Source organism: Anopheles moucheti, chromosome 2, assembly GCF_943734755.1.
Source record: "Anopheles moucheti chromosome 2, idAnoMoucSN_F20_07, whole genome shotgun sequence".
Classification (NCBI taxonomy): domain Eukaryota; kingdom Metazoa; phylum Arthropoda; class Insecta; order Diptera; family Culicidae; genus Anopheles; species Anopheles moucheti.
Genome location: NC_069140.1, coordinates 8,400,315 through 8,427,519, shown reverse-complemented (window position 1 = coordinate 8,427,519; position 27,205 = coordinate 8,400,315). Strand labels below are relative to the sequence as shown.

The 27,205-nt window shown below is 48.3% G+C and overlaps 3 protein-coding genes across 3 annotated transcripts; 1 reads left to right on the top strand and 2 right to left on the bottom strand.

Moving 5' to 3' along the window:
• Positions 1-251: 251 nt before the first annotated feature.
• On the bottom strand, positions 252-27,131 carry LOC128309374 (synapsin). Its single transcript, XM_053045742.1, has 9 exons — positions 27,091-27,131; positions 25,229-25,578; positions 24,772-25,142; positions 23,346-23,450; positions 5,602-5,822; positions 5,424-5,520; positions 3,546-3,713; positions 3,180-3,453; positions 252-2,972 (listed from the first exon to the last, which is right to left on the bottom strand). The coding sequence occupies exons 2-9, from the start codon at positions 25,479-25,481 to the stop codon at positions 2,803-2,805; spliced, it is 1,659 nt and encodes a 552-aa protein (XP_052901702.1). The 5' UTR covers positions 25,482-25,578; positions 27,091-27,131; the 3' UTR covers positions 252-2,802.
• On the bottom strand, positions 1,534-2,514 carry LOC128298984 (uncharacterized). Its single transcript, XM_053034810.1, has one exon. It carries the CDS (start codon positions 2,512-2,514, stop codon positions 1,534-1,536), a length of 981 nt encoding a protein of 326 aa, XP_052890770.1.
• LOC128309375 (tissue inhibitor of metalloproteinase) lies at positions 7,926-23,340 on the top strand. Its single transcript, XM_053045743.1, has 4 exons — positions 7,926-8,426; positions 21,528-21,680; positions 22,164-22,252; positions 22,373-23,340. Exons 2-4 carry the CDS (start codon positions 21,548-21,550, stop codon positions 22,793-22,795), a joined length of 645 nt encoding a protein of 214 aa, XP_052901703.1. The 5' UTR covers positions 7,926-8,426; positions 21,528-21,547; the 3' UTR covers positions 22,796-23,340.
• Positions 27,132-27,205: the final 74 nt, after the last annotated feature.

The following is a 27,205-nucleotide window of genomic DNA, read 5'->3' as shown; positions in this document are numbered from 1 at the left end:
TTCATTCAAACGCGGGAGATTAGGAGTATAGATGGTTTGGGCTTTCACAAATACATGTTTGCCAGAGGGGTTATTATCCATTTCATGTTGATATTTGATGTACTATTTTACGTCTGTTTTCGTCTGCGTGAATTGTGTCTACACCATATTGCAATAGTTTTTTTTTTGTTTTTTTTGCATAATAACACACACCAGCCCAATAGCAATAGAGTCTGATTAGGGTAAAACCATAAGGGTTTGTTGTTGTTGTTGCAAACTAACAAACAGAAGTGCGAAAGTGTCGTGAACCGGAAATGAGCTTCTCTCTACCGTGTGCGCAAGTGTGCCGGCTACTAACGATAATGCCAATTCGAACGTCTAATCAAATCTGCTGGTGCAACTGATGAGCGTATGCATACGTCCACCGCTAACGCTCTAGGCTGTGGTGTGCTCTCTACTTGTTGCTCATTTGCCGGCTACAAAACTATACGGTCTAATCAGTCGTAGTGGTGTGATACAGGAAGGTTCAGCTGCACAGTAACGGAAAGTTCGAGAGCGCCCTCTAGCGGCTAATGGTGCTAGATATGGTGCTACTTAAAGAGGGGTTAAGCAGAAGTATGATATGCATATATATATAGGCAATAATATAGCAGGAAAACTATAGCGTAATACTTTTGCGGTCGTTAATTGATTGCTTACACTCTACGCTCTAGCTCTTTCACTCTTACTCGGCCTCTTCTTTTCGATCTTGGTAATGCGTCGGTGGTTGATAGATGTAAATGTTGGAGAACCGTCCACAGGATATCAGCGAACAAAGCTGAATCTTGTGTCTCTGTAACAGAGTTACGTCCCTCCGGTTCTCATCGTTTTGTGCGACATTAATCAATATTGATAGGATGTGATAGCCGACATTGGGGGGGTTTTTTGTTGTTGGAACTTAAACGTTACCTTCGTCATCCTTCCGATTAGAGCATCTTAGAATCTTAGTGAATATCGCTTATAGAGTTTAAACTGTTCTGCCTTTCCGGTCCGTTCTGTTCTGGCTTTGCTTTCAACTTCCACAGAAGTTTTCCTTTCCCTGCCCTGTTCATTCTTCAACCGATGTTTGATATCTGCATATCCTTTGCCCTTGCATTTTTTGCTGCGAGATGGTGACCATCTTTTGCATTCTTCATCGGCTTGTTTGAAACCAGGAAACGTCAGAGGCAAATTTAGTGATCTCTCTCTCCTTTCGTGCACCTCGAGAAATCGCATCTGCATGTTGCATGTGTGAATGTCTTTTTGTGTGTGGGAGTGTGTTTGATGTGTATGTGTCCGTAGTATTTCGGTATTACATTTAAAAGCTTATCAGATAACATTACCGCCTAGCAAGCAATCGACAGACAACGAACGAACGGGCGCGTGAATGGTGACCCTATACAGAAATTTGTTGGAAGCCGCCATCATGTCATGGAAGGTCAGCTGTACTGGGTGGACAGGGTGTAGGAGGAAAATAGCGAAGAAGTAGAAGAAGAAAGGGGTGATGAGGGTACGGTTAAGAAGCCAAGTTAGTTTTTACTTTAAATCGAACTCCTCCTCGTCATCGCGTGGGCCAGCCCTTGCCCACGGTTTACCAGCGCTGGCCGTACGATCGCATGCGACGGACATGCTCTTTGTCAGCACACTCGGATCCTTCCTGCCGTACACAAAGTCCGAGTCGGACGTTGTGCTGCCGAAGCTGGTACTGTCGCGACTTCCGTACGAACCGTACCGTGCGGCGACCGAGCCCGAACTGCTGGTGGTGGCCGCCGGCGAGAAGGGCGTCGCACTGTTCGGCGGTGTGGCCGGCCCGGTAACGGCACTGGTGCCGAAGATGAGTTCCGCATCCGTGAGGGATTCGGTGCGCTGCCGGAACTCGCCACGGCTACCGGCACGGTCCAAGCGCTTGTTGTAGAAATCGGCCCCACGATCACCGAAGATGATCTCGGCATCGGACGAGGCGCGCTTGGTGCGGCCGAACTCTTGCTTCTTCTGCTCGCTGCTCGCCGACGGTGCTGACGGTGTGGAAAAGCCGGTACTGGTGGCGCTCGAGTAACCCGACGATCCGGACACGGAGAAGGACGAAACGGAGGAGGACGGGAAGGCGGAAGTTACGGAAGCGGTCGTTGCTGCTGTAGTGCTGAAGGTGGCGGCGGGCAGGGTGACCGGCGACGGGACGGCGGCTGCACCGAGACCACCACCGGCGGCCGGTGCCTGGAAGCGCCCGGTTAGCGATGGTTGTTCCCTGATACCTTGCTGTATAGTGTAACGATCGGTGTCGTCGTTGGTTGTGATCTTACTGCTAGTTGTGTTGCTGCCAACGCTGCTGGTGATGCTGCTGTCGCTGCCACTGCTGGTGCCCCGGACGGTGCCCGCGATCCTGTCCTTGTCGAAGGGGTTGATGCGCTCGCTCAGCGTCGGATCGTACGCCGGGCGCTTCGGTTCCGCGGAGCTGCTGCTGGAACTTTGGCCACTGCTGCTGGATGCGATGGTACCATCCAAAGAAGAAACATTCATTTTATGTACACTGCTGCCGGCGACGGTGCCGGTATTATTGCCGGTGGTCGTGGGACCGCTGGCCGTACCGATCGCACTGCTGTACGACTGCCCGGCGGGTCCACCGTTGCACAGGACGGGCCGTTCGTTGGGTGGCCCACCGGGTGGCTTCTCGATCGGTTCGACGGGCCGGACGATCACGCTGTCGATGGAGCTTTCGCGCGTACTCAATACGCTACCGGTGGCGCTGCCGGCAGTGCTGCTGATGTCAGTTCCTCCGCGGGTTTGTTTCTTCTTCTTAGCCAAATCCTACATGTCACCGAAGATGCCGGCGAAGGTTTTGCGGAGGTTTTTCATCGTGTCCTCCGCATCCTCGACCACCGACGGACCACCGGCAGCGTTCGCTGGTGGAGCCTTTCCTGCACCCGAGCGGGCGGCCGAAGCAGACGATATGCCCGACACGCTGCTCGATTGGGATGCTGCAATGGAGAACCCGGGCAAGAAAGAATAAGACAAACGATAAGTTCCAAGAATTCCTCAGAGTGCAATAGAGAGCAATTGATAACACAAAATTGCGATTTTCATCTTAAAAAGCTCAGAACATCAATTGGTTGAACAGTTAATAACGTTTTGTAAGATGTATTGCATACCTTTAAGCGCTTTTCTTTAAAAGAAATCGCTCTTACCTTGCGAATCACGTCGTCCCACCGAGTTCAGAGTGGGTGCCCGTTCGGACGGTTGCTCCGGCGGTTCGCCCGACTGGCTGCTGAAACTACCGTGACGACCGATCGAGCCAACGCCCGGTGTGGTGCGTTCCGGGATCGGCGGCGGACCACCACCAACCGGTACCGGGCGCGTACCAATCGGAACCGGCGGCGCATCATCCGTCGGGCTAGTGCCGCGCGACGAGATCGAACTGCGCGAAACGGCCTTCGTCATCATCGAGGGTCGGCAGACATTCTACAGATGGAAGAAGAGCAGGCGAAACGGGAAGGATAGTTTTGCCGGATAGTGGATAGATCCACCGATAAGGTGCGCTGCCTGTACCGTACCTGCATGCGTCCGACGACAAGGTCCGCAATCTGACGACGATCCTCTTCCTGGGTGTCGCCCATCAGCGGGAACGTCGAGTCAGCCGCACTGATGATAAACTCTTTGCCCTCCTTCGAGACGATCACTGCCACGCCGCACACCTCCATGCCACCGAACAGCTCGGACACCTGCAACGGCGCATCGAACGGCACAAAACCGGAAGCGATTAATCGGTGTGCGTCGGTGTCAAAATTTGCATACACCGCGCACAGAAAGAGTCGGTCGAAGGACCGGTGGAGTGCGCCCAACAATTCCCAAGAAAAGGGGAGCACATTAATTGATGCGCAACTTAATCACCAGCGTGCAAGCAATAACAAAAATACACACTTGAATTAGTCAGCGATTTGTGCGATCTTGGCGGAGGAGGTTCTACCGTTCTAGACATTCCTTAGTCATACAATTAGCATCCGGTTCTTCAATGGAAGTGATTTTTAATCCAACCCACTCGATTCGGTTCTCTGGATCCAGATCGTCCGTATCAGAACTGTTTGGCCTTTTTTTTTATAAGAGCACATCATCACAGCCCAGCACAAAACGTCACGAATTGAGTCATTTAGGGTCGGCCTCTATCGGTCACAAAATCCACAATGACCACATTAAGAATTTGTGCACGCACGTGCCTTCGGCGCTTGACATCTGCGGATGGGGTGGGTTGAGATCATCGCCTCGCACTGCCCCACACATAATGCGTGTAGCGCCTCGAAACTGATCGCCCTTCAGGCGTGGTGACCGCGTGGTTGCGGTTCGCGATTGACGAGTTGATTTAATTATAGAGTATTGTACTCATCGCGCTCGGGGCTCCGTTGTACGGCGTGGAGTCAGATTGTGATCGATGTAGGAAATCGTAGCGCTTACTAACAGGTCCCCACCATCTGGCACAAGGGCCGCGTGCGAATGCGCCTACACACAGTCACGAATTCTTTCAGCAGTCTGGAGATGTATCGCATTGTCTGGAACGAATCGTCTTCTGCACGCTGGAATGTCCACTGCTAATTGGTTTGCGAAAAAAAAATGAATGAATGATGCAATCCAATTTTGGAACTGTGGCGTTAGCACTTCACTGTTCGTCCGTAATAGGCGATGACTAATGTAAAGCTGCCTACATTAATTGACCCACAGCCAAAATCTTGAAGTGGTTTAAATCCGCCCCCACCAGTAGTAACAACATCAACAAGGGCACTCAACTTCAGCGCTCAGCAGCGGTTTGTTTTCGGTTGGTGGAACAACACCACAGCAGCGGGCCAGGCACGCATCGGAATGCGAAATGCGTGGCACACGTAATGGAAATGTGTTTTTCGTGTTCGTCGCGGGTCGCGTGTGTATTTTCGTATATCTCGCGGCCCGATATTGCCCTAAAAGGACATCTTTTGCACCGGTCCCGCCCGGATTGATCGTGCGATTATCGGTTGTGGTTCTGCTTTTCCTTCGAAATCACGCAAAAAAGCCTGACGCGATTCGAGGTCGTTTTGCGCAAATATCACACACATATGCGACGCGCTGCAGAGTGTTCGCCGCACATGTTTCGCCCGGGCTAGATCCCCCGTGGATGATGATGTCGATAAATCATTTCAGACGATCGGCGACAAACGCAACGTTTAATGCCGTCAAGATTAGGCGCAATAAATAATCCCTTTTGCAGTCTTCGGTTCAAAGAAGACCGCAATCAGACTCGCAGGATGGCTCAGGGTGGAATGGGACTCATGGGAATGGAAAATGCATGCCACTTCGTGAAATGGTCGTGATCGTGCAGCAAGGTGCACTGGCGGTGTGTGCTGCATTCGAACGATCGAACAGTACGTCTCAATCGCAGTGTTTTGTATCGCGCCGTGCGTACTCACCTCATCGACCCAGGTTTTGTACTTCTCCGTCATTGGGATTTGCTCGAGCATGGCCGAGCCCTGGTTCGTCTTCCAGTTGCCGGAAATGGATTTTCTCCTGCAGGGGACGAGAGAGGAATGAAGGGAAATGTGTGGTTAGTGTGGCGAGTCGCGAATGTGTGTCCGAATCTGGACGTACATGAACGCCTTGTAGCTGGCACCGATCTTCTGGATGTGAACGTCAAACTTGGCGTCGATGTACGGCTCCAGGCTACAGTAGGAGCCGTTGTCCGAAAGTCCCGTACCGCACAGCAGACCGGCTGCATCCTGGAGCGCCCCGGGGTTGTCGAGCTTGGCGGTAGCTTTGCCACCGTGACAGTGGCCCGCCTTCAGAACGCATGGGAACCGCGTCCAGGTGAACTGCAAGAGAAGAGGTTGCGTGAGGAAAAAGAAAAGGTAAGCGAAACGTTACGAAAATGATGAATGGATGAGTGGAATGGTGTGGCTAAAATTGTTGTATGGTGTCTCGATCTGCCTAACCAACTGTTGGACATGTTCTGCCCATAATTGAAGCTTCCGCTATGGCGCATGAAGACACGAAACAGACGAGAATTTAACCCAAACACTGTTAAGTTGTGTGTTACTGTCTACATAATGGCTTTAGGGGGATGAAGTTTAGGAGCATCGATGTCATCAGACATTGGTTTAATATTAAGATATTACAGCGAGAAGATATCTGCTTTAAACTTCAAGGATTCCAGAACTCAAGGTCTGAGAAATTTAAGCAAATCTTTGAGGATGTGTGTGATCTATCCACTGATTAAAAAGGAACGGAATTCTCACCACATCTCACCTCCGTATAATTCTTCACAATTCCATTGAGGTAGATAATTTTCCCCACAAAATTTGCAATAAGTTGCTCGATCATCCCCATCATCATGCATCACCAGCTAAATGTAAGCGTTTGGTGCACGTGTCACATTGCACTCCCGGTGCCGAACGTGCGGATAATTCACCGTACATCCAACGACACTCTAACCGCAAGGCATTCGTGGTCGCCGTCTCATTCGTCTCATCAGCATCGTTGTCGTCGACGCCGTCGTCTGCTAAAAATTAATTACGCCTAGCGAGCTACGCCGTCTGATGCGCCTCCACCGATCGGCCATTGCGGCCAAGTGCATCACTCCATGCGTCCGGGTTGATCGACCACTGGACGGGCAACGGTGATGCTGGCACTGTGCCAAGAAGGAAATCCGGACGGTGCCATGGTTGATCGCGTGGTTCCGGATTCTACCGATCACATTTACACCGATACTTGTGTTAGCCGCCGGGCGATAACAGGAAATTTCCTTTATTTTTAAACCCCAGGGATAGTGAAACGTAGATCCGGGTCGATATGGAAGGCGTGGGGTTAGCAACGCCTGCCCGGAACGTTGTAATTATTCATGCGATTGAGTGGCCCCCGGAATTTATTCACGGCTTCACTCGAACGAAATATGGCGTATAAATGGGGAGGTTTTTGGTGATACACAAAGCACTCAAGATGCTGTTTAATTGCAAGCAAACATTTTCATTGGTTCGAAATAGACCAATTTGTTGTTGCAAGTTTCACCATTAGCATTGGCCAAATATTGACAGTGTTAATCAACAGGGAGATGCATTATTTTGAGTCCGATGCATGAATAAGCTGAGTGTTTGCTAAAAGGGTGAGTATTGTTCTGGAAGGTTAATGTTTCAAACATGCTCAAACTATACCTTCCATCAGCTTTCATGAAAGATTCATGATTCTTACATGTAATTTTATTCTAAAATAAAATAATTTGGCATATTTATGAATGTCACAATGAACTGAAAATATATATTCTGAAGTACAACTTATGACACACAGAAAACATTTTGTTTTTGCTTCCGTAGGTACCAAAGAAAATAATCTACTTCTAACATGTGAGTCAAATTACCAAACAATGAAGCTATCTCTCATCAACAACAAGGCAGGCAATGAGGGTTTATTCTGTACTTATCGTAAATATTTACAATAGAAATAGAATGTTAAAATGCTATAGATTTTGTATCTGTAGAAGGACAATGGAAGAGCTGCTACAATGACAAGCACTATGAACTGTACGGCGAACTCAATGTCCTACAGCGGATTAGATTTGTAAGGCTGGGTGGTCACGTCATGAGAATGACATCGGACATCACAGTGTGAGTTTAACATAGGTAATCCGTAATTTTTCATTAAAAATCCATAATTTAATTTTTTTAAAAGCAATATTACTTTTCAGTAAGACTTTTACCCTCGGTAGCAACATTTCACAACCATTTCCGTCACTCAACGTTCGTGCATGCGTACCGATGAGTGCAGAATAAGGGCGCACCCCTATTCGATGTGGTGAGTAAAGCTGAATGCGCGAGAGCGAAACGCACACGCACGGGAGAGATTCGCTCGCGAGTAATGCGAGCACGCGCGCATTTCTTAAAAGACCGTGCTCGTGCCGTTTGCGATCACAGAACACGGTCAGAAACAAGCGAACAAGCGTGCGAGTCGGACGTGGCCCGTGCACGTATAAACACCGTGTGTGTAACCGCTGTGTGTGTACCGAAAGGAAAGCGAATATTTTGCCAACATCCCGCGTGTCGGTGTGTGTGTGTGCGCGAATAAAAACCACCCTCAAGTGTTTCTAGTGTGTGAATCGTGTGTTGGATTTGAAGTAACATCTTCAACCCCAGCTAGACCGACGGCGAGCGAAAACTACGACGCAGTGAAGGTTTTTTCTGCTGAAAAAGCAATTGTTGCTTTAATCCAAGCAACCAAGTCGCCAAGGGAACAAGTGGCTTGCAGAGCGGAGTGAGCGGTTTTTTTCTGTTTGGTAGGGGTTGATTGTGTGCGTCACAGTAGGCAGGTGGAAAGGTGTGTGCAGCACGTACCGGGGAAGAAATTCGCCAAAACAACAGATCAAGGACGACAGATCGGTGGAAGCGAACAGATCAGCGCACGTGTCCTGGTGTTTAGCGAAACATTTTGTAAGTGTCAAATCACTCAAATAGAGCATTAAATGTTTCAGTTTAAGGGCGGTGAAAATGAAGGGCGGTTTAAAAATAGAGCACAACATCAACAGGGTGGCAATCTCCTAGAATTAGAGCTGGATGAATCATAATGGTTAATGTACTGCTAATCATGCACAAACCAATCCGTAGCTCCACAACCCCTGCTCAGAACGTGAGCAGTACGGCCAGTTCAAGTGTGCTGGCCGTGGTTTGTTTATTCGCTTCCAAATCCATCGGCTCTTAGCGCACTTTTCATGATCATCCCCTGTGTGAGCTGTTGTTATTGCTGTACGACAAGTGCGACCCTCCAGTGTGCGCAAATTTATGGGTGAAAATTAACGGACCACATGTCTCCCGTGTTGTGCCCATTGCCCGACCGTCCAGTGCTGTGTGCGGTGAAATGTTTCGTCCATTTTGCTGCTCACCCCCACACACACCAGCACTCTGTGGACGGCGCTCGGTTTGCTTACATTTTGGTTTTATTAATGACCGTTGGCTTTGTGCATTTCGGCCGGTTTGTAGGTAGGAGCGGCAGAATCTGCGGATAAATCTCTCCTGGGACACACAGCAACTGTGCCGACGCCAACGCTCGGTAGCCTTACGTTGCCGAATGGAAGGTGCACAAATGGGAAAGGCGCGTTGAAGCAACGACCAGTATGAGAAGGTAGCAGAGAAACAAAATAACGTAAAACAATCACCCAGCCGGGTGGTTTGTGTGGCGCGGTACACTTGCCATGCGTCCTGTCTGATTATTGTTGATGAGGTTGTTGGTGGTGATCGCGCGCGCACGCTAAAACGTATCATCTTTCGCCCGTGGCCCGTGTCAAAGAGTTACGGGCCAAAGTGAGTTGTTTCGTTAAACTTTTGCTTTATCCCATGCTATTTGTCAGCTCATTCTCCAGTTTCAAAAAGATTGGTTTTGTCTGGCGTGAGTACACTTTTTCGTATGCGGTTAGTCATCCGCACCTGTCAAGATACAGTTTATCGACAGTTTCCGTCGCTATCTGCATTCGAGTGGAATTCTCAAACAGACACGGGTTTGTGAGAGACTGGTTGAATGTTTAACCCTGTTGCACAACAGATTACAATACAAAAAACAAATATCTTTCACTCTTGAAGGTAGTTTTTATTGAATCTCAGAGTTCCTCAACGCCATCTCTCGTTGCCATTATTAATGATGGAATTAGACATAGAATATTTCCAACCTATAAGACACACATTGGAATAGCGCTTAGTCTACGGGTTTTATATCCAGCCAGTACCTACCACACTACTTTAACCATAGCGCAATGTGAGCGCTATGTGTTTCCCCCGTTTCGTGTACATAAAGATAAGTTTTGCCCAACAGATAACGCCAACAAACAGCGGTAAACTGTGCTTCCAGAAGTAAAAAACACGCGCACACACCAAGAAGACAGTACTATCTGCGAATGGGGCTAATGGAAACGGTGCGAAACGGTCTCAGTTATTAGTTGCAGAGTTTATGGTTCATCCGAAAGCATACATCCCCACCTCCCAGCACTCGTCGGATGCTCGAGTGTATAAAAGCCCCATCACTGTTCTTTGGCGGCGTTCCAGAACAAGTGCTCCAGCTCCAGCTCCAGCTCGGAACATAGTGTCCGAGCCGCTGTTCTAAAGAACCGATCGCCATAAGAAATTTGCATAATCGTTTCCGATCGACGCTTGAGCTTGTGCGTGAAGAAATCCCGTCCCGAACCACGCACGCACTTTGGTCAAACGGGCCGAAAAAGGGTTTGTTGCGCTGTGAGTAATCCACTTGAGCGGGAAGAAACAGCCACTCGTGCTAGGCAATGGGTTGTGCAACATTTGCGTACTGCGTGAAATTGGAACACGCACTCCGGAATCCCGGGGCCGCATTTGCTATTCTGCGCCATTCTGGGCCCTGCGCCAAACGACCTTGGACGGCTTGGAGATGATCAGTTGCTGTAAAAGGCGTTTGAGGTTTCGCAAGTATTAGCAACACACACTCGAACACTCGCTTGGTGGACAATGTTATCGGCTGTATTATTGTGATGTCACCCTCATCGCACTGTACGGTACTGTGCGAGATATTAAAAGCGAAATCCCGGATGAATAATGTTCAGACTAACCGAACTGTGGTTTGTGGTAGATGTCGGGGTGGGTTTTTAAAGTATGCGGTTAACGTGCGATCGATAACCGATTGGGTAAGGTCAGGATGACAAGGGCAAGCCATTGTGGTGGCACGAAACTCTCCCAAACTGCATCCAGCTGCGGCCTTGGATGGGCAGCCGAGTTCCAAGAGAAACACATAAACCGACCATTGCTCCGAAGAGTTGGCGCCCGATGAGGGAGTCATAACTTTTCATCCAAGTCCAACCAGCAGATCAGGCCCGAAGCGTGCGGATATGTTGTGATACACCCGCCCGGGGCCCGAGCGACATTCATAGATGCTGGTGAGATATGGTCGTGTATGACGAGTTGTTTCCTTCTTCCTACCTCAACAACCTATCTCCCATGTTGGGCTGATGGGAAGCAAATCGAATCGGATTAACCCGTACGAAAATTGCTGATCACGCATGCAAACCATGCCCATGCCCGCAGGAGGTCACCCGGAGGTCGATCATAGACAGTGGATGTCTTTTTCCCGGTACTCGATGTAGGGTTTGGTGAAGTGCTGTCATGGCCCTGAACGTGATCTGTTTAATGTTGCGCACTACATTAACCGACAGACAGATCTCACCCCCGCTAGAGGGGATGATTTGGACGAACGTTTGCACTGCACCGGTGTGTTATTAGCCTCGTTCGTTCGATCGACAACACCGGCTCCGGTTGATGTTGTTTATTTTGTGCTCCATAACTCCTTTTGTGCTTTCGCCCTATCGATCGTGCCCGCCCTAAGGTGCTGAAAACAGGGAACCAGCAAACCAGATTCGCTTGATAGAGTTTTGCCTTTTTGATGTGTTTTGCCTGCATGCAAAATGCAGATCTCGCTGGAGCTACTCACACAAAACGCTCCATCCATCTTCACCTCATGGCGAGCAACCCTATAGCTCACGTTACTCAAGTCCATCAACAGGTGCTCCAATATTTTATAATCCTACACCGGACGCGCCATAAACAGAGCGGCTTGGAAAACCCCTAATGGCAATATTGATTTAGCTCACTGCCTGTCTCGATCACGATGCAGGGGATCGCTTTGTTAATAGCAGCAGATCACTGCTGGCGATGCAATATTCGAGTGTTTACCCAATAAAATTCCTCCATCGTTTGGTGCTTAGGCCTCCAACAAGTGAGAGGTCCTGGAACACTCGCTTCGGAACTTTTCAAATAGTTCACGCAAAAGTGTTCCGTGTTTCATATTGTTACACAAGCGCACGCCTGTACACGCGAGTAAAATAAATGTTTGTACCAAATTCCAGAGGACCAAGGGAGGGTTTTTCCAAGAGAAAATAAATACCGGGAGCACTTTATGGGCGTTGTGTCGTGTGTTCCGTGCATTGATTGCTAAATGATGTGTTTAATTTTTTAGCAGTACAAAGTGTGGCAAACATTTCAGTAAGAGAGAACCACACTGAAACACAGGGTGGTTGCGTGCTAATAAGTTGCAAAGTTTGCGTGTCGAGTCAGTGGAGGCACTCGCACAAAACCTTCTGCAATGCACTTCAGTATTGCCGTTCGTTTGTCAAGCGTGTGTTAGTTTTTCTTTACTGTGGTGCTATTCTAGGGGATCGAAGGAGAATTCAAAACAAGCGTTTTACTTTCACGTAAAATCATCCACATTCGTCTTATGTTTAGAATAGCGTACGCTTCATCCGAAACCGGCCTAATGAATTTTGTTCCGAAAAATCAGCGCAACATCGATCGAGACGCATCGGGACGCATCGGGTTCCCCGTTTGTCTGAGACGCCACCCAAAACTTTGCCACCAATGTTGAACATTTTTGAAATTCCTTCCTTCCTGCACTGCTGGTTTTGTTTTGCTTTTGCGTCATCGGGACAGTTGCGGGGTGCAGAATCAAGACAAGATAAACTTCCTGGCAAAAGGGTCTTTGGGGGAAACGATTTTTTTGTTTTTTAAAAACACACACAACCCGCACAAGCATAAGCAGCCAAGCACCATCTGGTGGTGATTTGTTTATTCTGTTTACTTATCTTGGCGTTTTTTTCCTGTGTGTGTGTGGTTGTGTGACACAGAGACACCCCGAAGTAGATCAAACGGAACAACTTCTTCGTCGCGGCGAGGACGATCGGACGCGAATCGAAATTCTAAGACGGGTGCAATCTCGCTTTTTTATTCCTCGCTTCTGTTGAACGGAGTTGGCTTGATGTGATTATTTCTTTTCTTGTTTATTTTGCCGCATTGCTTGCATTTCTTCATTTGCGTCGACCAATAAATCAGTTCCGTTTTTTTTCGGGGTGAACGAAAAGGGTAGTTAGGCACCATATGTTCTTGGTTGTTCGCGTCTGACGGGCGTCGGCGTCGTCGTGTTTCGCTTTGACGTGTTGGCGACAGTTTGTTGTTTCGTTGCCGCGGTGAGAATCGGGAGTTCTGCCCGCAGGACGTTTGCAGATCGCTCAGACTTCACCACCTCGCTTCGTGCGCTGTGGAAGGGAAAGTAAATAACCGCTCGACCCGGTATCTGGGGTGTTCGACGAACGTTCGAGGGTAGGTTTTTTTCTCCCCTCTTTAGTTGATCGATTCAGTGCCGTTTCGGTCTCGATCGACAGGAATATGGGGCGCATGCATGCATATGCACTTACGGCTGTGCACATGGTCGTGGCATGGCAGGAACTGGAAAGGGGAGGCATGTCGCAAAATTGTTTTCGCTTGTCACCTTCGGCGTGTAAATGTGTTGGGTGGGTGGGTCAAAACAATTTGCAAAGCAAAGGGAAGAGGGTGGTTTCAGCGTTTCGCGCGCGTGTAACGGGACGGGTGTGTTGTTCATTTCAGTTCGTTTAGCTTGTTATCACCTTCTATCTTCGTGTGCCTTTCAAACGGTGGGCAAGCGAAAGCGAACATGTACTCCCCACGGAGCGTCGTTGAGGGTTTGTTTTTTTTTCTTTTCAGCAGCGGGGGAGGGCTTTCGAGAATATCCGCCTAACCATGGGGTGGTTTGGGTAAAAGGGTTTTTCTTTCCATCACGGGAATGGAATCAGTGTGCCACTTTAGTAGGTACCGAGCCGCGGTGTCACGCGCGAAAACTCGCTTGCCATCTGGGCTTCCTATGTCCGGCTGGTCGTACGTATTTTGGCCGGGGAAAATGGAAAGTTTTGGGTGAATAAGCGCATGATAGGGGCACAACATTGTGTGTGCGAGTGCGTAAGACAACCATATGAACCTTCATTACGCTTCATCCAGCCAGGTGTTATGATACTGTGTAACCATCATCCCCCTTTCCAATAGGAAGGAATTACATTCACCACAACAATTTCCCCAAACTACACTGCAGCAACCCGTACCGGGGCAGGGCGGTTTAGGTTTCCCCCGGAAGCAGCAGATGAATGACCTGCATCATCGTGGTTGCAGCATCGATGCACACCTGATGCAAGGGTGTCCATGTTCCACCGGACGATACGCGAAATGATTTATCGCACACGATCGCCGCACGGTAAACACATGCTTTGCGTAACGAGTGCCCAGGGAATTGCCGCTCAAGTGGTCCGGTTTTATTTGTGCTGTTGTTGCGTGTTGAACTATAAATGATGTGGTGTGTGGGTTGCCGATTGGATGCGTGGGACTCGGGTCGTCAATCAGGGTGTCCAGCATCAGAAGAAAACTTTACCCAAGTCCTTTTGGGAGTGGAATGAAAACTTTTTAAACAAACCCCCCACGAAATTTGGATGCGAAAAGTGTGACCCCCTTACATGCTTGGTCAAAGTCAAAGAACTTTAAATCACTTTTGCTTTTGCTTGGGGTAGCTTTTTTTGAGTGCGACAGCATCTTGTCTGTTCCCCGTTATATGGGCACGAGTTCGCTTGAATCGACAATAAAAATAAAAAATAAACTCGCAGGTCGTTGATGCATTTTGGAACGACACCACGGATAACGCGACTAACGAGACTGCATTACGGTACCGATTACCGGTTCGCTTCAAAACAAAACGGTCAACCATGGATCAACAGCAATGGGGACTCGTTGTTCTCTGCTTTTTCCCCATCCCACACAACTGACAACGATGTTGCGAGATTGCACGGATTGCAGTGCTGATTTATGTGGCAAAACGCACCGGGACCGGATTTTGCCGATCGTGTGCCATTTACATTATCTTATCGCATCGTTTCGGGCACGGCCTGCACCCCCCCCTTGTCAGTTAAGGGTAAATGATCGCAAATTCGAACCCGAATGAGCACGTCCACAAATCATTCTCATCATCATCATCATCGGTATCGGTGTTCCGCTTCGGCAAAGCTGCCGATCGGGAGACGCTGATTAAGAAGCATGGGGGGTTTGGGGAGGGGGGCACAAACGCAAACGAAATGTGTATGGAAATGCCATCGAGCGTATTGAGGAAGAGATGATCGAATCAGATCAGTTAATGCGTCCGCCTCACCGCGGTTGTGTTAAGCCCGGAACGGACAGCAATCGATCGCTGTTCAGCCGTGAAGCTGCTTAGCGGTGGCAAACCCTTGCGGTGACGCTTTTTTGTTGCTGCTGCCGCTGATGATGCCTTTGGCTCATTGGCGCCGCTCACAATGCCGCCCTTTGAAGCGTGAAGCCGCGCGTGTGTGTGTGTTTGATAATTTTAACTTGCGAGACAAAACTTCCCACCCGGCGTGTTTTACGCCCCGATACATGACAAGATATGGGCCTGGTTTTTGTTGCAGTTGTTGTCGCTCTATCGCTACATCTTGGCCGCTGCAAACAGCGAGCGCATCTTTGGCCGGTGTCAATTAGCATAAATTAGTCGTAAAAGTTAGTGTTCGCTTACGTGTCTGTCGTCGGGTTTGGAAGCCGCATACCACGTGGAACGGAGGGAAGGGCATTCTCCCGTTACGGCAGCATAAAAAACTGCAGTCGTGTCACGGACCGCAGAGGGAGCAAAGTCATCTTGCGCGGTCGAATCGGATGGTTCCCGCTCATCTGAGGGGGCCTTTTAATAGTTGTAGTTGAAGTAAAGATTTACTACTGTTTGATGAGTCGCCACGACGGTCGATCGTGCAACAACAATGGCTACCGATCGGATTCGAAAGGTATAAAGTGGTGGCCCCTACTGGACCGGTGTGGAAGAATGTTTAAACGCGAACATAGCTTTTAATCGGCTACATCTTCGCTCCTGGAGGGGAAAGATCGATCGTTACCTTGCTGTGCTGTGTGCGGGCTCCAACACCGACAAACAGTGCCGCCCCGGTCGAGTATCATGTGGAGCATGTGCAGAGTGACTCCACCGGGCGTGAGACTTTCGATTTCATGCTGTGCCGTTAATGGCACATCCACATCGCACAGCCGTTGGAGCCAACAGAACTAACAACAAAATAAAAAAGGAATATTCGAACCTCCGATCACCCGGGTTCGGGTTGATCGGGATTTAAAAAGGGGCGAAAAGGCAATTTAAATGTTGCGCACAGTGAATGGAGTTTTCATGATTCGGATGATTACCGGTATTATTATGCGCGGGAGCGTGTAATGTGATGATGTGAGTTTTACCGAGACGGAGGAAGGGGAAGTGTCTTGATGAGGAAGGTGGCAAAATTGCAGCTGAAAGTTGGGTGTCTGTTTCGCTTAATTAAACACTTAACGTGTCTCCACAACTGGGCAAACAAGAAACAGCCTTTTCTGGGCTTCGGATGTTGTCCTTGGAACTTTTAAGCTGAACAAATGTTTTGCGTTGCAGTATCTTGCTGGGAGTTCGCTCTCAAGGCCCTTCCCTGGAGAGTGTTCCATCCATCTTAACCTGACAAGATGTAAGATTGATCAATGTCCTGCTGTTCGTCTGTGGTGAAGTTGACCAGAACTTGCCATACGCTATTGTTTTAAGGTCATACTTTAGCGGAGATGCACAAGTCGATTGAAAGAGAGTTATGGACGATGTTGGTGGTTTGGTGGAATTCTGGCCGTTTAATCTCGTCTGAATAAATCCCTTATGAGCTCTGAGTTATTCAGCTTTAGAGCCTTGGAGCCTTAGAGCTCCTGAGTTAAAATGTAGAGCTGACTTTGAAGAATAAGGAACTATGGGACACAACTTTGCATATAATTAACTCCTTTATCCAAAGTTATACATCAACCCGATCCTGACTATTTTAGTTCTTCAGTTTCAGAAGTCGAAGTTTGAAATTTCCTGAGAAACTACCGAACATTACTGGGGAACCTGAAACTAGACCTTTAATTACCAGACCTCATTAAAGTGCTGAGCACATCGCCAGTGGTGTTGCCTATCCTTAATATGCTCACGCTCACGTTGTGCTCAGTTTGTTCGGTCCCCCTGTCCGCTTTTGCTAGTTAAGTTGATAACACATTGGGCAATTTATCGCGCAGTAAAGAAGTAATTAGGTACGCTACTTCACTCGCGTTGTTTGATTTTATAAGCTTCACTATAATTAAATTATCCTTTCGGACCCCGTTTAAGTTGTTGTAACGCAACAACAAGGTACTCTCGACCAGCTCTCCGCCAACCGGCAGCGGTTATTACTCCGTCTGATTTACGACCCAAGAAACAATGTCCCATCGGTTTCGGGACGGAGCTGCACCGGAGGATGGGGGACGGAATCCCCAATGCCGGACGCGGCGTATCAATGGAAACCTGTTATTTGCAAATGAGGTTCTTTCCGCTAAACGTCCGAGAGCGAAAAGCCCTGCCCCACCGGCGGTAATTATTGGAATCAATTACAAGTCGCCGGTGTTGTCGGAGGGTCAATCAACAGCTGGCGGTAGCTCGGTTCCACGCGTTTAAATGGTGGAATTTATGTGACAGTTTGCAACTTCTTGGCGCTCCGCCCGTGGACGATGCCCCATGATTGACAAATGCACAATTACGCTGAAGTAAAATGGAGTACGGGTACGGACCCGGGGTGCATGGCCCCATCTCGTGGAGGTGGAGTATTTATTGCCCTCCATAGTGGATGGTAATGTGTGTCTCTATCAACCATTGACGAACGAAAATGAGTGTAGCCAGTGGATGTTTTATTCAGGAGCAATCCGGTTCACGTCCCAGTTGACCTACAAACAGGCTCCGAAGACGTTGAAGGACGATACAGAGAGACAGAGAGACGATACAAATCATACACCGCTGTTGCGTCATCGGCACCCCGGCAATGAGGGAAAGGCTCGCACAGCGCGATGGGATACAAAGATAAACAAACCATTAGCACCCGTCAGTGTCGCGGCAATGGTGCGGCACATCTTCAGCCTCTTCTCCGACGCACTTCGCTTGCAATGGAATGAAATGGGAATGGCACTTTCCTTAACTGGCCGGGGTCTGTGTGTCTGATGTAGCGAATCCAGCGAAGATCAAGGCTGCAGTAAACGCGGCTGTACATACGCGTGCACTTCTCGGTTTCGCATACTCCAAATACCAAACCGCCCTGTGTGCGCTGACAACACGCACGAGTAGAAGCTGACTAAGTCCCCTTTGGACGATAGTGGCAGTGTGCGCGTAAACCAGTGTACCGTTTCGTACACACTGTCAAAACAAAACCACCGAGAAATATGACTCAATTAAGCTATTTTTAACCGATACCGTCCGATAGAAGCGCGGTTTGTTTGAAAATTCTAGGACACACTGGGAAAGCAAACCGAAGCGCGCACACACACACACGCCACCACCATCATAAACTACGTGTGCGTTTGCCGTGTCAGCTGCCACTTTCACACCTTCCATCCTTCTATGCTATTCTTCGCCTATCGCTTTGCAGCTTCTCGGCTAAATAATGATGACGATGTAATGCGCTTTTGCTGCAACATTCGACACACACAGGGCGAGCGCACGATCGGCCGTTTTGTTGTGAAAAGCGAAAACTCCAACACATCGACACACGACTCGCTCGGGGGAGGGTGACTGATGTTGATATGTCCGGTCCGTTGCACCCGTTTACATTGCGAATACATTCAGAACACCTTCGCCATCGCCTAACCCCGAAAGCAAAAAGGGTTTTGGGGGGATGTTTAGACGTTTTTTTTAAATTCTCGCCGTTGACAGCTGCCCTAAAGTGACAAATACACTCATGGGCCAGAACAACTGTCTCCTGCGCTAATAGAGGCGCATTTTTCTTTCCCACATTCACACATGGCACACACGGGTGGACCCACGCATTCACACGTTCCCTTCGGCGGTTCCGTTCCGGTGCTAAACGGCTTGTCACACGAAGAGCCGCACACGAAGGTCGCGGGTGGTAGCACGGCTTCCGAATGGGCGAAAGAAGAATGTTGAAGCAAGATGAAATGCATCAAACACGGGATGGCCGTTAATCTTCCGGGGTGGGATATTTAGTGCTGGGCTCAGCAAAAGAAGCCTCCGCCGCAAGTGTGTGTGTCGCTTCCAGCTTCTTCTGTTCTTCTCTGTTACCTTGAAGCCAGACCAGACGGGGCCAAATGAATCACGGCTCTGGATGGGGTGTGATTTATGGCACGAGCACTATACTAGACCTGTGTTCTACCGGCTGTGAGGTTTTCGGTAGAGTCGGTGCTGGAACTGCGAGCGATTATGAAAGTGAACTTCTACGCGATGCATCCAGTTGCGGGAAGGAACTCTCCCTTGTGTGTGTGTGTGTTCAGAGCTAATCGGTACCGATTGGTAAAGTGTCACGCACGCCTTAATACACATGTCGGTAGGAAAAGTGCGATGGAGGACTGAGTGGTAGAACAACTTGCAACATTACGGACCTTATTTTTTTTTTCGTGTGCATATTAGACATCCCCAGGCAGGGTGGGGAAAAAAACTCCTCAGAACTGGCGCCATTGTGTGAATGTTTCATGAGGTGTAATGGGCCGGAGAGTGGTTGGTTAACGAATTAGCTTCTTGGGTCGGTTGGTCCATTGTTTACACGAGCAGCCTGGTCACCATCGATCGATAGTTGTGTCAGCGGGCCCCGTGACCTTTTACGGCACTTTGCAACAGAAAAGGTTTCGCCGAACCTCGGTTTGTCGATAAAGGCACAACAAAAAGACACAAGTTTTCAATTTTCCTCCTCAATTTTGCCTACCGTGAGTGTTGCTGTATCTGAAGTTCGGATGACGCTCGGGACACTACATCATCGGAAGGCGCATATCGTACATGGCACTGAACATGACGCGACCGTATTTCCCCTCCAGGCCATTCAAGACATTTGCCAATTATTATTAATTACCCCGTACTGGCCACCATTACACCTCCCAGACATTCCAACCTACTTCAGAGTGGAACGAAATGGTAATTGAACCGTGGCTCACTCTTTCAGCTGAGCTTTACGTTCCGCGCGACAATCGCTGTTTGTCCGTTAGCGCCTCCAAATATGGTGTCCCCGTGTCCCCGTGTCCCCGTGTGTGCTCTTAGCGCTGTGTAACGCTGATCAGTGATTTCAATTAGTAGCACGATAAGTGAGTCTGAGTGACGAGCCACCACTGCGTAACCGCGCCGTAAGGTGTTGCATGTCAAACAGTCACAAATAGGTGTGAAAATGGGGGCCAATCTGTACGATCGATCTTGTACTTGTACGATCGATTAAAGCTCTCGAATGATGGATTACACGTGTGCTGCACTGACAGATGACATGAACCATTGAAGAAGCGGTGGTGGTGGAGTGTTGTTTGCCAAGGTTGGTTCCGTTTTGGCACCGCCAAAGGTTTACAGGAATCCGGAGATCATTCACCGAAGCGGCCACTAAAAGGGGGTTGGGTTCCAAGAATTTGGTACCACATTTCTTGCCACCCTTTCCCCATTCGGCCAAATTTCGTTACTCTCTAGCAGCACTCGTCATCATCCACTTCTGAAGGCCGGCAACATTGAACGAGTTGCAAAACCGGGGTGTATTTTTAGCCGATGACATCGGACGAGAATAGCAGGAAGATGATGTTTCGGGGCAGATATCCGGTTCGGGTCGCTTTGGGGTGTGTGGGGTGTGTTGGAGAAGAACAGACATGTTTGGTAGGAATTTTATTTATTCCCCAGCCTGTTTGGAGGGGATGCGACATCTTCGACTAGCGTCGATATGATTTATTTTTCAAACCCTCCAACTTCAATCTGCGGCGCGTATCGATAGCTTGAAAAGGGGACCGTTTTGTTTATTTTACGTGCGCGCTTGTTTTATTACCGGTACTTCTGCAATGGTTCCCCGAGGTCTCAGAGGAGAAGATGAGGGCTCGCTACACCTGGCTAATATGTATAATAAATAAGAAAGTTTATCGTGCAGTCGTTTTGTGTCTGCTCACTTGCTGCATCAATTATGCAGGTCTTTGGAGAGGTCTTTTGAGGTCTTTGGAGAGGTCTTTTGAGGTCTTGGGACATAAAGCAAGTGGGTAATTGCTGCCAAACACCTCTTCCCGTGTCTGCCGACATCGAAACTGCGGACACTGATTGAGAAGTAGCAAAAAACCACATCGTGACAACATCGTGCGTGTGGCATCCTTCGCAGAACAATCGCAAACATCATATGGGTGATTAAATGGACGATTGTTTTCCGTTCGTTGTGAATGTTTCGTAGCCTTGCTGGAGATGGATTGGTTGGTTGTCGCGCGTGATACGATCGGGATCGTTGTGAAGATTAACGGTCGCGCGCCGTGATGAATACTAAATGCCGCACAAATAAACACCGGGTATAATCCGGGCATTCCGCTGACGTTTAAATTCAGTGCCCCTCCCTGGGTCCCTGGAATTACTTCAAAGAAATCAGACCACAAAAATAAAACCTCTCCCGGGGAAGCAGGGAACAGTGTGCCGGGAACGTTGTTTAAAAAATGGTTTCCGTTCGGAGGAAATGTATGCGTGCGGTTCCGAGGGTAAGGGTGACCTTTTCCACACACACACTGTCATCGACGCGTTAGGATTATGAGAATTTAATTTCATCCCGACAGAAAAAAAGCAGGAATCCCTCCATTCTCCAATTTTTTGCTTTTTACCCGAATTACCAACGCAGCACTGATGTTCGCCTTTTATGTTAAACCTTCCTTTTCTTGCTTCTTTTTCAGCTAAAATCAGTTCAACAAAAATGAAGGCTAATCGTTCGTTACTATTGCGGCTGGTGGCACTAGTGGGCCTGTTGGCGGTATTGCTTCCCACGGCCGAATCCTGCAGCTGTCTCCCCCAGCATCCCCAGACGGCCTTCTGCGAGTCGGACTACGGTAAGTGTTATTAGCGTGAAAGGTTACGGCCGGGAAGGCTCATCCCCGAAGGCCGGAATATAATCCGTCATGATGCAGTCGGTGTTGTGGCGAATTTTTCTGCGCAACGCCCTGATGCGATCCGTCCGTTGGGTTGTTGGTCTGTTGTTCATAAAATGGGTACGATTTTATTACCGCCGTGTGTGCGAGGCAACCCAAGCAAACTTTCTTGACTATGTGAACCTGTGTTTTTTTCGTTTAAATCGATAAAGTTGTTAAAAATACGGAAAAGATTGTTGTAATGATTTGTGGTTTATTTAACAGACTTTCTTGAATTCGAAAAAAATACATACAAAATTATGATCTCATCGTGTTAGCTTTTTAATTTACGATTAAGCTAACGTTAGGCTATAAAAAGACACAATGCATCATTAATGTTCGTTCCGCCATACCGAAGCAACGACACAACTAACGATTTATTTATTTTTTGCTGCATATTTTTAGTGATCGTTGCACAAGTGCTACGTCGCACGGCGTCGAAGGACCGTCCGTTGATGGATGCATACAAGATTGCGATCAAGAAAGAGTACAAGGTAGGTTAGCATGCAGCATTGCACGCAAGCGCGAGATCCATGCATGCAAACGATCCGGTCCGCGTGGAAATTGGTGTTTTACTGATGAATGGCTTTCCATTTTCCACATTTTCCCAACAGATGAGTGAGGACGCCCGGAAATTGCTGCGCCACGGTAAACTCTTCACACCGACGCAGAGCTCGATGTGCGGCATCACGCTGGAACCGAACAAGCTGTACGCGATCGCGGCCAACAGCGAACAGGTCGGACTGTGCGACTTTGTCCGTCCGTACTCCGATCTGTCGATCGTGGAAAAGCGTGGCCTGGCCGGCATCTATCGCAAGGGGTGTCAGTGCAAGATCAACCAGTGCTGGAACCAGAAGTGCAACCAGCGGATCGGATCCTGCAACTGGACACCGTTCGCACCGAAGGGCATCTGCGAAACGAGCTTCGGTTCGTGCGTACCGGCCGGCATGGTCCAGCAGGATGGAACCCCGATCAAGTGCCATTGGCGCCGGTCGCCACGCTTTGGGCAGTGCATGGCAAAGAATGGTGGCAAATAAGCCAAACGACAAAGCCAAGATTCAAGCAAGGAATTCTTCTGCAAGAGTGGCTTTAGTTGACTGTCGGAGGTGGTTAGATTGTTGTTATAAACCATTTATATATATGTACTGTTTCGTTCCGAACGTTTAGCCGAGATTGTTCGAACACCCGTGACGATTTCCTTTATTTATCAAACACGTTAACACGGTAGGGAAGAAATGCGCTCCTGAATCTACTTGCGACCAGGGACAGAAAGGAAGTGCAGGGTCTCAGATTGTGTACATTATTTCCTGCACGCACACATACACAGCCTCCCTCCACACACAAACACCCTCCATTGTGAGGAGCGGCGAGTGGATGTCAAATCATACTTTTGTTAAGTACAAATTACGATTAGCCACTGTGTACACGGACACAACACAACGAATGAGCCGAGAGCGCCTTTAGGGCAGAGGAATGCGTATAATTGGAATTGTTGGTGTACAAGTGGAACCGAGAGGTGATGATATTTTCATGAATAAATTATTGGAATATAATTAGTGTAAAGAATGGTTCACGTAGTTCACTTACCATGTCCTTCGGGTTCGGGAAGAATGTCTGCTCGACCAGCGGGAACGCATCGCGTCCGAGACGTCGCTGAAGTTGCAGCAGGTGAGCGAATACCCACGGTTTGTCCTACGGGCGCATTGTGACATTCAAGTGATGGAAAAACCATTAAAAGAATGAATTAGAAACACTTCAACACGTAGCAACTAAATATGATTTGGCAAATGCATAATGGCGCTTGGATCTACTAGCAGCCGGACAAGCGATGGCGAGCGGTTAAGCGAATTACAAGCCGAAGGTAAGTTGGTGCTGTTGCAGTGGCAATGGCAAAACTGGTGCTGATGGTTATTTAAAAGCCTGAGGCTACCAAGCAAAAGCCAATCGTTATATAGCACTTGGACAATTGTTCGGTTGCTTTAGAATTTTAAACTAGGCATGGTGTGTGAGGGCCTTTTTTTGGTTGGGATCTATGAGGAAAATGTGTGCTGTAAGGCGCGCCTTGCAGGAGTGCGGCGAAGGACCAAAACTAAGCAAAAGCCATTTTTTTTGAGAAGGCGTTGGACAAGCGAATATCACGAAGCGCAAATACTCTGACACCGGGGAATTTGTGTAAATTCTCGCCTTTGTGGATGATTTCTTTTCGTTCAAGGAAGGTCTAAGGGGATGGCGTATGGCGTATGGCGTAATAACAACAGTACAAGGTAAAAGGAACTTAACGAAGAAGTTTCTTGCAACAGGGATGTAGATGTGAATTATAGGATTAGATAATCCAAAGCTAAAAAAGCATTCCGGGGAAGAAGCTTGATAGAAACTGTGAAATTGGAGAAGGTTTTGTCTACTTATTGAGGAGTGTGTTGAGGAATTATTTGCAGGATCTTCTGATTCACAGAAATCCTATAGCTTAGGCATTTTAGAATTTCATACAGTTGTCCTACTATCATTTGCTCTCGAATTGGAGATCTTGTATTTCTATTCCTCAGAATTGGAGTTACTTTCAAACTACTATCATTACTCTCAAATGCGCATTAGAGTGATGGAATTGGTATGCAAGTCGGAAAGCCAAAAGAAGAACTTTATTTAACATCTCTTTGATGTTCTAGAATGAAAAATGAGGAATCTCTGGACATCTCTCTAGAGAAAATCCACAGGAATTCTAAAAAAGACGAATAATTGTTTCATATCTATGCAAGCTAGGGTCTAGGATATACGCTTGAGGCACTGTACATCGATGTTAAATAAGGGTTTAGCATCGCTTAGGAATAGGAATTCTTGATCAGTTTACATCGATCCAAACGTACAAAATTAACATAAATTTCAACACAGGAACAAACACTAATTGGACACACCTCTCAACAAATAGTTCAACTTAATCATTTACACTGGCAAAGTATTACGAAAGCGCAACATATCTAATCCTACAAAGCTACAACGACCCTTCTTCAGCCCTTACCTGGAACTGATACAGCGAGTGCAGCGAGTTAATGCTCGGCACGCCGCCATACTTCAGCCCGAGCAGCGTCGAACGGTAGTCCTTCGAGCCGTCGCGTGGCGGCTGACGCACCAGAATAAAGTCCGGGCGGAACGGTTTGGTCTGCTTGGAACCGCCCCGATTGCAGCCAACCATCGGCCCCGAGTCCGCGCTCGCCGTCAGCATGATCTCGCGGAACTCGGCCTGCTCCACGCGTATGTCGTAGTCGCTGTGCAGCCGCTTGCCGCGGAAGTACTTCGACCAGTCCGTGTTCTGATCGTCGACCACGAGCAGCGTGAAGCATTTGTCCCGATTGAACGGCTGAACGCGGCTGGCAGTCGAAACGGCCGCTCCTGAAATGGTAGCGAAACAAGCGAAACAAGCGAGCGTCTCGTAAGCATTCGATCGCGTCTGCTGATACCGTGTTGGGCCGGCTTACCGATGATGGAGGCACCCTGATCACGGGCCGCACCGGTTAAGCTTTGGACGCGCTGCAGCAAGCTTTCGCGCGATTTGGCCGGGCTGGAGGGTGCGCTCGTGCCGCGCTGGGCCGGCCCCTTGCCGAAGCTTAGCGACAGCTCCGGGCCACCGGTCGGCGGGGCGGAACCGGGCGGGACGGGACCGCCCGGCGAGACGGACCCGGCCGTACCGGGGGCCGGCGGTGGCGGAATGTTCGGCGGACCGCCGGGCATCGGTTGCTGCTGAAGCGGGGGCTGTGGACGCGCTGCGGGTGGCAGGTCTTTCGGATCGACATCCTCGCACTCGGAAGACAGGTCTCCCGAGCTGAATCTGCCAATGAAATCACTAAATCAGCACAGCGACAGAACATGCGGGAGCGAAACAGAAAACAGCGCAAAACGGTTCGGCGGAAATGTGCGAAGGAGCATCGAAATGAATGGGACGGATTGACAAACAAGTTGGTTTGTTCGATTAGCAAACAAACAATGGCAAACAAAGATGGCAGTTAGAAAAAATGTTTAAAACAGAAAAAAACATAAACAAAATAATTTACCAATAAGAACAGGATTCAAAGCAAGAAAGAGTAAAGTAAAACGTAACAATAGAAACACGTAACAATAAAGACAAAAAACAAAGATGAAGAAAATGGACATTGATTGAAAACACACGCACACACATAGAAATATTTATATACAAATGGAAAAACGAAATGGAAGGTTGCATCGAAAATGTAGTCGAAAAGTAGCGAAATTGCGATACGCGATCAAAAACGAGAGAGACAGCGAGAGAGAGAGAGATAGAGTTTTATAGCAAAATTTGAAAATGGCATGAGAGTAGTAAATGGGTAGAAGAGCAAAATTGCATAAAATGTGTGTTGGACGTAAGCATACCATAGGTGTCGGGGTGTTTATGGTTCGTTCGCATTATAAACATGGTGCGCACGACGGGGACGGAGATTTCGAAGAAGAAAAGAAAACAGAAAAAACCATCATCAAAGCAAGGATGTGATTGCGAGAGTGAGAGAGAGAGAAAAGAGAAAGAATGAAAAAGAGAGAGAAAGAGAGAGAGAGGGAGAGAAAGAAAGAGGTTTACAACGATTAGTACGATGGATCACACTCGCTCCACTGGGAAACAGAAGGTTGGGAGTTGTATTTCACTTTGCTACTACTTTTCTTCACCCCATTCCAGCTAGAGTTGTAAAGTAGTGCCCCTGTTGTGGTTGAAGCGTGGTTAAAGTGTGAACATTAAACACCTGTGTCTGTGTGTAAGTAAGTGTTCTTTTTTCCAGTTATATATTTTCACACGTTTTTCACAGAATGCATGTGGGAACGAAATGCGTACAAAGGAAGGAAGTATGATCGAGGGAAAATGTCCTAGAAGCATGATTGGAGACATGTTTTTTTTGGGATGACAACCCGAACCTTTAAGCTTGTCCAGACAGAGAGAGAGGGATTAATTTTTCAACAAATTTTGCCTGATCGTTCGATTGCTAATGTCCGGATTCTGGACAAACGTCGATATTCGGGTGGAATGATTGTATCAAGCGTGGTGATCATAAATCGTAAAGCAATGCCATCGGGGTAAGGTGTGTGAGTACATGGTGAATGATCCGAATGGGAACGATTACAATTTCGATGCGAGTTCTTCTGATAAATGATGGTAAGGGACGCACTAAGATGCATTTAAATTAAGAAAACTATGCGCTAAGGAGGAATGAACCTTTGCGTGTAAACTCAAAACAGTGGGGGCGGTGGGGGAGGATATGTAAATACAAGTCGTCGAGTGAAACAGCGTGAAGGAAAAGCAAATGTAATGAAATCGCTCTGGCGAACGGGTACTTACCGGCGCTTCAGGAAATTAACATTGCTGGTAAAGCTACTCTTGAAACTTGCGAAAGACAGTGTGCCGGCTTGTGGATCCTGCTAAAACCGACCCCACCGAAGACCGCGCGCCGAGT